This window comes from Tigriopus californicus, chromosome 8, assembly GCF_007210705.1.
Source record: "Tigriopus californicus strain San Diego chromosome 8, Tcal_SD_v2.1, whole genome shotgun sequence".
In the NCBI taxonomy this organism is placed as follows: domain Eukaryota; kingdom Metazoa; phylum Arthropoda; class Copepoda; order Harpacticoida; family Harpacticidae; genus Tigriopus; species Tigriopus californicus.
In genome coordinates this window covers 11,389,966-11,400,286 of record NC_081447.1, presented here as the reverse complement: position 1 = coordinate 11,400,286, position 10,321 = coordinate 11,389,966, and the positions used below count along the sequence as shown (strand labels likewise).

Here is a 10,321-nt window from a genome sequence, read left to right as displayed (position 1 = left end):
GAATTCAATGGCTCTTCTCAGGCTTCATTTTTTTTCGTGCGGGCGGCTTAAAACTGACGGGCAAGTAAAAGAAATGGAGTTTTTGCGCTTTAAGAACAAGCTGTCTATCGCAGGCTAGCCGCCACTAATACATACATTCGCTTCAAAACTCAAGTTTTCAGAGCCATATTTTTCTCCTCCTTCTCTGGAGTTTGGAAAGAACTCAAAAAAAAGTTTCGCCTCCCCTTGAAAACCTTTCTCTGCTCTTTTATAAATCTCTCAACACGTGTGGTTCTTTCTCAAGCCGACGAGGAACCACAATCGATGCAAAAAACTGAGGTTGGTTATGAGCTGATTACTTCGGAGGGGATTTTGGTGGGACAGGTGGAAGGACCCAGGGATTTATCTAGTCATAGAACGGATATGAAGTGCATTTGTACTTGAACTTTGAACGAGTCTAAGTTCTAAGTTCTAAGTGTTCGGTCTAAATCATTTAGCTCTCGGTGCCTATGACTGTATTTGTGACAGGCCCATTAAAAAGGGGGTCATTTGAAACCCACACCTGACGGTTAGTGATTACTTGGACATACAGTAATCATTGTCTTTGACCAAACTTGATCGATATTTTACTTCTTTGATTTGCCTAGGATTTATTTCAAAAGCACTGCAATAAGTAGGTTCTGGACATTCGCCATCATTCAATAAAGATAAAAGTAAGGATAGCCTGGTTTTTTTATCAAAATCGTACGATAGGAGACATTCATTGTATATACACATGTAAATATTAAGAAAGGACCGCGAAGAACGAGTCAAGGGGTCCGGCGCGTAATGGTTCTTATTGCGGTGTTTTTTAAATCAGTTTAATCAGGACGATCATGGGACTGCTTGTTCTAAGATCTGCGCCTTGATAGATCTCGAAAAATTCGTGAATTTATCATTGAAAGGCTGACCATTCGTTTGTCTCTTGCTTAACTCACGTTTAAGAACGTCCCATGGGCGGTCCAAAGGCATCCATGTTGACTTCTTCTACAACAAAGTTTGAGAGGTGCTTGTTTGGTGACAGCATCTATTGCGGAAGATTGAAAAATGCACCTTTTCCGCTCTTTGTTCCAAATTTTGACACGGACGAGGTCACTTTCAATGCAAATTTGACAAAATCTACACGATGGGACGACGGACTCACATTGGGCAATCCCTCCCCTCAGACTACTAGTGGTCTTGGTCGCGCCCCTCGTTTTCATGGGTTCAATTTCCGTGATCAAAATACCAGACTAGTTTCTCTTCTGACATCATGAAATACCCTCAGTGTCACCCTGACCTAGAGAATGGAGCCACTCTGGTGCAAGTAAGTTCTTTCAACCAAAGATGAAACGAAATCTTTGATTGTCTAGCTCGGTTCGTGTAATCAGTGATCATGTTCAATGGAAACTAAGTGAATTTGCTTACCAATCTTCAGATATTTCTGCTGTTTCATGTCGTATTGCGGCCAGATCCGCCCGGGCCTCCCTTCGGAAGATTTGGCATTCCAGCCATCTTGAAAGTGTGGAAACAGTGATTGGACATTGAAAGGCCGATTAGGGTCCCTGGAACAAATCAACAACTATTGGAAACTTTTCCTTTCCATAATGGACCGTTTAGCGTCGCCAATTTAGGGACTTTCCCCTTATCCCCCGCACCTCCTCTCCGCCCACCCCAAGAGAGTGAAAATGTCGTTCGAACTTTGGGCTTGGAACTAAAAGAAATATGCAGTAGATCTACAAATAGATTCATGACTTTTTGCCTGCTTTTGCACTGCAAAACCAAAATAGTGGTAGAGTATAACGACAGCAATTGCATTGGAAAGTTGGCATGTCGTTCGTCAAATGTCCTGAATTGCTCCCAAAGAGAGAGAGAGAGCATGGATCCCTTTAAATATTTGCACTTCATTATGACATGCATAAGAGAATCAAGGAAAGGCCATGACGGACCCTCCATGGGGAACGAAAGGATCCCGAGCCCAAATTGCTAAAAAGTCTTGACACAAAAATGCATTTTGCCACTCGCTTATGAGCTCAATGCTCCGGTTCCATTATGGAGGAATTAGGCTAAGCCATGATATCCAAGCGTGAGGGAAAGCTTTTCCATTTTGGCTCTCGAGCATGCAAAAATGAACTCCTGTAAGTTGAAGACCGGGATCAAGGGATAGCCGAGATCAAGCTAAATTGGAAGCAACGTCCGCATATTTTGATTCCAAATTCTGAAAGGCCAGATCATTTGTCCAATTGGGCCGGATTGCGCTAATCAACTCCCTAAGTGCAGAACTCGGCACAAGACAAGAAAATAGAGCAGATCTTTTTCTGGTGGTTTGTAAGAAATTAGACAGCCCCGTCTCACCCCGAGTTGGCAAAATTGGTCCAAAGAGTCAGAAGCATCTGGGACGTGGTTCCTTGCTGACCCGGAGACTGTCCCACGGTGTCCCTGAGAGCCCAGATTGAAGATTGCTGATCTTGCAGCTCGGGTGCAAACGGAAGTCCAAAGACCATGGGCAGCATGGAACCCGAGCGACTGCGACGACTCAAAAGATGAGTTTTTCCCCCAATGTCACCCGAAGAGACTGAAGATGATGATCCTGATGAGGACGAGAAGGATGTCGAGGATGAAGATCTGTCAAGCGATGATTTGTCGCCGGAGGCTGGAGAAGGATCAAGATCGATCGATGCAATGTCATCTACGCTTTGCCATCGAGGCGTCGATTTCCGGGGAGAATTCTAGAGAATCAAGAGGAAAAGGCGCAAAGTTTTCAAAGTTCGTTATCCAATTCCATTCAAAAGCACGTTGTCACTATTTCTTACTATCAACATCACTTCCTAATCAGGTTGCTTTTGTTCTGTATGTGGAATACTTAAAATAAATTTAAAAAATGTGGGCATAAGGATCTCCCTGGTCTTTTTCTTATCCAAGTAAGCAAATCATTGGCAGGGGTTTCAAAATATCATCTATTGGGGAATAAAAAATTCTTAAGAAGCAATGAAACATTTGGTCTGTGATATTTTTTTTTGTCCCCTTCTATTACGTTCGTAACTGCCAGCAACCTTCTTGATAGGATCTTCATAGCTGACTTTTTTTGTTTCCAAAAAGTCACGTGCATGTGTAAACTTGGCTTGTAGAGGTCATGTCAACTGGGCCTACTATTAAAGTTCATCTAGACCATCTTTATGACCATGTGGAAACTAATTCCAAACTAAGGTGTCTATAAAATGCATCTGCTGAATGCATTGTACGCCACCGCTTTAACTTGACAGGGCGATGGGCACTTTTTTCCGGAGACATTTTTTTGCCTCTGTAAGTGCTGTGCCAGGCTATAACGTGGGTTCATGCACATCCCCTTTTCTTGCCTTTCAAAAAAAAAAGTATCATTGGATGTCAGTAGTTAGGAAGATTCTTTCCTTGCGATGGAGAAAACCTTTTATCATAGGAGGAATATGATCTCAGTTGGGGTTGAGGGACATCACATCGCACGGTATGTACTGTATGTGCGTCCCATGTAGACCGGGACCCTCTGGAGATCTAAGCTCAAGAGGATCTTCGGGGAAATCACTCAATTGTCAGAGACAATTCTCGGCATGGTCTGCCTCTCATGAATGGATCATAATCTACTAATCCATCTCACGAATTGGGCCCATGTCCCCGCTGCCACATAAAGTATAGTATGCCAAAGTACGAGGAACTAGTAAATATGAGACTCATGGGTTGTACAGTAGGTTTGAGAAAGTGCAACAAACAAAAGCAATCCAGTAAACAAAAATAAACTTCGCCCCTCTGGCCAAGCAATCCAGATGCAGTAACGGCGAAATGGTCCCATAAAATGGAACTCACTTGTCTCCAGAACTGATCTTGGCCGTAAAACGGTCTCTCTTTTACACGCGGGGATTAGGCCATTTTTCAAAATGTTTGCTACTCGCGCACTTCATTTTGTGATTTGGCTCGAAATCACTCGCATGAATGCTTCTGCCGGAAATAGCCCATGGTTCTAAACTAGGCAAAAACACTGTACAGTAAATCCAGAAACTGAGGCCAACCCAATGACTCTTTTATGTAGAGGGAGCAGCCGGAGCAGCCGTACTCATTTAAGAAACATTCATGACCCTGAAAGTGAAATGGTCCCTCGTTAAAGGAGGACGTTGCTCCTCTGAGAGGTGAATATGAAATGCCTCCGGCATTTTTATTGAGGCTGCCAAATTTGCAAAGTTCAGATGTGGTTTGCAGTCTAATGGAATTCCATTCCGTCTTTCTCTTCTACTTTATAGTCTTCCTTGTACACTGGCCAGCTAGACTGTACGTACAATGGGAGTACAATAACAAGGTGAAACGTTGCGTGTCGAAGACTCATTTAGATTACTCCAACTTCATATTTGCCATGACTGATAATTTGCTTCCTCCTCAAGACCTTCAAGTTTCTCCATCCAGCGAGTCGAAGTGGCCTGCTTACTCATTGTACGTACCCACACGACCTTTGTTACGTTTTATCCGTGGAGTGAAAGCACTAGATCAAACACGATAATCAGTGTTTCCTTCGGCAAAGTGGCGACCCTGGTTCCACTTTCACCGCAGAGGTCGACAACTGCATGCTATTACCACAGTCCCAATTAGACCAATTTGGATTCAGTGCAATTACGATGATAAATCCAAGGAAGAACGGAACGAGCGGTCTTACCAGGGCCAAGATCAAGTCTTCCTCGTCGTCGTTTAGTCGACCGAAAATGTAGAAATAGACGGGAAATCCACTTTGGTTGCACCAGTTGGCGGATTGGATAATTGGTGCCGTATAGAGGCGGTCCGTGATTGCTTTCGCCGCCTCCCACTGAAGATAATGTGGGCGGATCTGGCCGCCCGTCAAGTCCGAGCTCATCCAATCCGAGTATTCGTTCTGAACGGTGGCGAAAATTTCATTCAGATGGAAATCGTAATTGTTCCGGATCAATGTTCGAAGATATTGATCCCTAGTCGAGGGTCCGATGCCTTGACTGGCCTCTAACTCTGAGAAATAGGTGTCCGACTCATCCTCAACGAGACCCAAGATGACCTGAAATATTGATGAGTTGAAAGCGGAAGAGAAGGCTTCTTCATAATTGATGCTCCAAAGTGGCTTTTGGGAAACCACAATGAAGGTTGGTTGAACAAAGTGCAATCCTCCGAGCAGGTTATGGCCTCGTTCTCGCAGACGACGTTCCGACCGGTCCTTACCTCGTAAGTCACCCTGTTGGCCCGCTTGTTCTTTTGAAGTAAGTTGTCCGTGCCAAAATCATTGGGTATCAGGATGCCGTCTTTGGATGGCCCCATGGCCGTTAAGAAAGACGGAGCTCCGAAGTCGAAAGTGGTAAGCTCTTCCATACTTTTCTGACGTAAGCAGGTCAGAATGTCTTCGTGCTCGTGCAACATGTTCCTGCAATGTGAGAGTGAGGGATATCCAGAATTTCGGTTTCCAAAACCGTGGCAAATATCGCAAGATTGTTCACAAGAAGTACCTGGGGATGGAGCAATTTAAGGCTGCTGCGAGTTTTACTGCATAATGAACGGGATCGTCGACCAATGCCCAGGAACTAAAGGCCGATCCGGACATCATGATTACCCGATGGAAGAGCCCTAAAAAATACGAAAACAATGAGATTTCAAGGTATTTCCGTCGGTTGGTGATGAATGTGCGCCGGCAAATATTTACTCGGTAAGCACGATTTCTGAACAAATATTGAACTTCTCTCTCTCTCTCTTTCTCGTCGTTTTTCTAGGTTACGGATTAGAAAAGAAAGAGAGAGAGAGAGAAAGCGGCATTGGGTTATGCACCAATTACGGAAGCTCGGGGAGAAAGTTTCAATAAAATTTGCCCAAGCCCAAATCCTCCGAAAATCGACTTTTCCGGTGCGAATCCGCCTTTCGATTTCCGATATTTCAATTTCGTTTTCTCATTTAAAGCGCTTGTTTGGAAGAAAACTCTTGGACAAAAAATCGCCTAATCCTTCCTTGAATGGAGGAAAGGCGAGGGCATTCCAGCATCGACGATCTTCGAAAGCAATCTCTAACTTTCGTCTTGATTAAGCCTGGTCTGCGGAATTAATTCGAATACAATGCGTGATGGAGTCGAATGAAGACCCCTAAGTCTTCACCCGAAATGAGCTATCCTGTGCTAATTGCTTTGCAGAGTATTGAACTCTTTCCATTACGGTTTTCCCATCAAAGCTTGATTAACGGCCGGATAAGGTCGGCCTTTTGGCAATTGAGTGTCACTGCGTACCTGGAACGACGGCCGGTGAATTCATGAGGAAGTGGATCGCGGCAGCTCCCGTCTGGTGTCCAAAGAGAGTTATGGCGTTGGGATTGCCGCCAAATTGGGCAATATTTTCTTGGATCCACTTCAGAGCAGCAATTTGATCCATCATTCCATAGTTGGCCATTCGGGGCTTCCTCCCGGGGTTTACATTTGTGTTTAGAAAACCTGAAAAGATGGGAAATGGGGAACAATCTGGCCAGTTCCATTCGAACAAAACGTAAAATGAAGATTGGAGGCTGGTTAGGGTTTGGGGGACTACATATATGGTATGGTATTTCTCGATCGACCCCTACCACCATATTGGGGACCTGTCCATGGAAATGCTTCTTGAGCAGGTTTGCCATGATGAATCGCCGAGGCCAGTCTAATTTACTGGCCTTGCCCACGTTGGAGGTTTACCTCAGAGATCCACAAATATAGAAAATTGTCGATGTCTTCTGCAATCCCAACAGGCTGGCTCGAATTGCCTTCTTGGTGAAAAACGGGACCACGATGATGCGGCAGTATCACGCGATGGTAAATCGAGCGGCAATTTCCATGGTGCAATATTGGATTGATAGTAATTGGACTCAGGGACACCCGCTGTCTTCCCATCATTGGTTGAAATTTTTTGGTCCAAGCCCTCCTCCATTCCTGGATAGATTTTCATTTTTCTTTTACGGCCAGTCTCAGCTGGAAGGGTATTCAAGTTCAAGCCAAGCCCCTCTGAATATTAAACGGCGATAGATGGTGGGATGGGATGGTGTTTTTTCCTTGCGTAAGACTCAGGAGCAAAAGAGAGCGAGAGCCTCGTATGTATCTAATGTACATACATATTACCCGAAGTTTGAGTGTGAGGAAAAAAGAGATCGAGTGTGAGCATGCCAGACAAGATGTGCACATGAGACGAATGCTATTCACTTCCTTTGGAGCGGTCCGAGGAGGGAAAGATCTTTCATTCAAGATAGGGCAAAAATTATATGGTAAAACTGGCTGGTCGGCGTGTTTTCTTCGGGCACACTCTTTTCGAAGCATTTTCTGCCTTCTCTAAAACTGGGATCGGATGAGAGAAGAGGAGTAGGAGTTGGTTCAATTGTTGTCGAGAAAATGAGAGAAACGTGGTCCATCACGCCCCACGGAACTCGGAGAGGTTTCCATCGAAGATCACCACTACTACATGCGAACAAGACCCATTGCCTTCCCAGCCATGGAAATTGTTTATAAGCGGGAATGAGGACAAAAAACTGGACTGAATATCAAATAGGCGATTCGAGGTTGCATCTCGAAGCTCCTCAAGTTTATTAATAACAAGTGTGGGGCTCGTTTCAAACGATGAGGTGCCCATTTCCACCCAACTCACCGAAGACGCCCAATCTGAAGTTGAACGTCACCACAATGGTGTTTCCGTAAGAAGCCAGAACTCTTCCATCATAGAGATTTCCCGAGCCCCAAGAGAAACTCTCGCCATGGATGAACACGAGAACGGGATAACCGTCCTCTAGGGACTCGTCAACAGCTGATGCATAACCAGAATCTGCAAAAGAAAACACAAGGAAGACATTCAAGCAAGTATTCAACCGGGTTGGAAAATGTACTGTCCTATCGGATCTGCTCATCGATTTCCAGAAGTGGTCCATTTTGCTTTTATTGCCCTTTTGTACTCTAAGAATTACAACAATAACAGCATATGTGACCCTAGGGCTCACTATTATGCGGGATTTGTTGAAGGTGCGGATAGGTTCCAATGCAATGGGTAGGCTCCTTTTTGAGTAGATCAATCTGCCAAGAGATATGTGCATAATACTTATGTGGTCCCCGAGGGGTGGAACGGGGAGTAAATAAATAAATGTTATTTTATGCTGGATGGCCACGTGCCAAATGGCTACAATAGGCTTGCGGAGTGACGTTTGTTGGCAAAACGCAGTTGGACGTTGGGGTTGCGTTACTGGTTTACGTCGTACAGCATGACATGATGCGCTTCGTGTTGGTCTCTTTTTCTTGGTTATGTACGAGTACTTGTTTGCACTTTCAATCAAGTCGGGATCACCGTTGTTTGGAAATGTTCTCCTTTCATTCGGAACGTAGTATGTGATATTGTGATACTGTGTGCACGGTGCGTGTGCGTGCGTGGGGTGGATGGGTGGTCTGGAAAGGCATTGGGCAAGGTGGAACAGACGAAGTAATCAGAGAATGTATTCGGGTGCCAACGAGTCAGTCAACCACCACAACGGAGATGAGTGGGAACGGGATCATTTCTATGATTCGACATCATGATATTCCACGCAAGACTGAATAATTTCTCGCCAGCCATGAATCATTCAGACTACTCTCAGGGCCACAAGGGCTAAAGCAAAGGGGGGGGGGAGGGCGGAGAGAATCCGAACCCGACCAATGAACCCACCAACCAACCAGCAAACCATCTAACTAACCAGGCCACCATTTTGGCTCAACATCCAGTCTTCCATAATAGAAATATGAAAGAAGAGGAAAAGAAGAGGTCCATCTACCAGAAGGGAGCATGAAAGAAAGAGAGAGAACTCTGGGTCTCTTTCTATTGGACAAAGTAGCAACGCTCGAGAGACTTGCGGATTTGGTCCTCTTTCTCCTTTTGGAAGTGGCCGTCAGTTCATCTCAAATCTGGGGCCCATTTGTCGTTCAACAAGGTCAAGCGAGATATGTTGCTGGGGTGTCGAAGGATGAGAAATGCTCGGGTGGGCATGTCAATGAAAATCCGTATATTACGCTTTGGAAAAGAATTTGCGACCAATACAGGGGCTACCACGACATAACTGGAACCCCGTCCATTATCTTCAAGGCCCGTGAAGAATATTAACCTGTTGCCAAAGCTTTGCCACCGAAAAGTTTCCTTCCGAACTGCAATGGGATTAAGTGGTCAATTATTGGAACTTGACAACTTAGTGAGCAGAGCTTGCTCGAAATTGGAATGGGCTTTGCACTCATTTTGGGGCACTATTCCAATTCGAATTGGGGAACATTTGGCGCCAACATGTGGAAGATGTGTGTCGAAGTAGAAGTGCCAGTGGTAGGGGTAGTGGTTTGGGCCTCATTGGAAATATGACTTCTCCCTCTTCTTCGAGGCTTTGAGATTTGGCAGGATCGCCTCTTGGGAGAGCGAAGATCTGCCTTATTGCGCGGAAGAAATTGTTTCCTTCCCAACCACTCCTTTTGGGGGTTCTCCATTCATACATCACGAGTGTGGTCTTCCACTTACAAAGGGCCATATTAAGATGCACCAATTGACTGCAGTCAGTGCAGCCTCCAGGAGAGAATGCCTAACTCTCCTCAAGAATTTGCTCTGGAACTCTGGAAAATTGTTTTTAAAACGAAAATATTCTGTTTCGGGAACAGATCTTGATAATGCCATAATTGTACTCCGGACAACTGCCTTCTCCGAGGGGATTATTGCAGTCCATCTCATCGCCATATGCCCGTTTCTGTGCTCACGAATATCCCATTGTCTTTAATGGTTCCGTTCTTGAGAAGGCGACATCCTGAAACTGCCAACAGGATCCATACCCGAAATGGATAGAGAGACAAATAGACAGACAGGCAAAAAGACAGACAGACTGACTGACAAAACTGCGGGCTCTGATCATAAACATCGACAATGCTTTGGCACCAAAGACGTTGGTTGGGTGGACAGCGTGGACATAATTGACAATGATTCTCATATCGTTCCATTCGTTTTAAGAGCATACATATTGGAGCAGACTATGAGGAGACGAGTCTAATATTGAAGGTCTCTTTTCCTACTCTCCTTCCCTTGGCCACATTCGACGTTTAAAATTGATCAGAACTTTGGCAAGCCCTCTCTCACTCTTGTGCTTAAAGAATTCTTCGCCCAAAAAGTGTCTACAAGAAGCTCGAGGGTCCATCACCAACCACCGTGATCATTATGGTTGAGCGCTCCTCCGCCAACTTGTCAAACATTGAGGCAACGGATCCGTCAAACTCAAGGACATGACAAAAATCGACTCCAAGCCTTTACCCACCACCACCAATGCCCAAGAAGACCGCGACGAAGACGGAGAGGATTGG

The 10,321-nt window shown here is 45.0% G+C and overlaps 1 protein-coding gene across 1 annotated transcript in view; it reads right to left on the bottom strand.

The window, feature by feature from the left end:
- Positions 1–10,321, bottom strand: part of LOC131885290 (neuroligin-2-like) — a 41,165-nt gene that overhangs the window by 4,744 nt on the left and 26,100 nt on the right. Inside the window, exons 5-11 of the mRNA XM_059233309.1 lie at positions 7,623–7,796; positions 6,248–6,448; positions 5,484–5,601; positions 5,203–5,401; positions 4,673–5,041; positions 2,353–2,726; positions 1,426–1,562 (exon numbers count right to left, since the gene is read on the bottom strand). Coding sequence (XP_059089292.1) covers positions 1,426–1,562; positions 2,353–2,726; positions 4,673–5,041; positions 5,203–5,401; positions 5,484–5,601; positions 6,248–6,448; positions 7,623–7,796 — 1,572 coding nt within the window. The remainder of the gene's footprint in view (positions 1–1,425; positions 1,563–2,352; positions 2,727–4,672; positions 5,042–5,202; positions 5,402–5,483; positions 5,602–6,247; positions 6,449–7,622; positions 7,797–10,321) is intronic.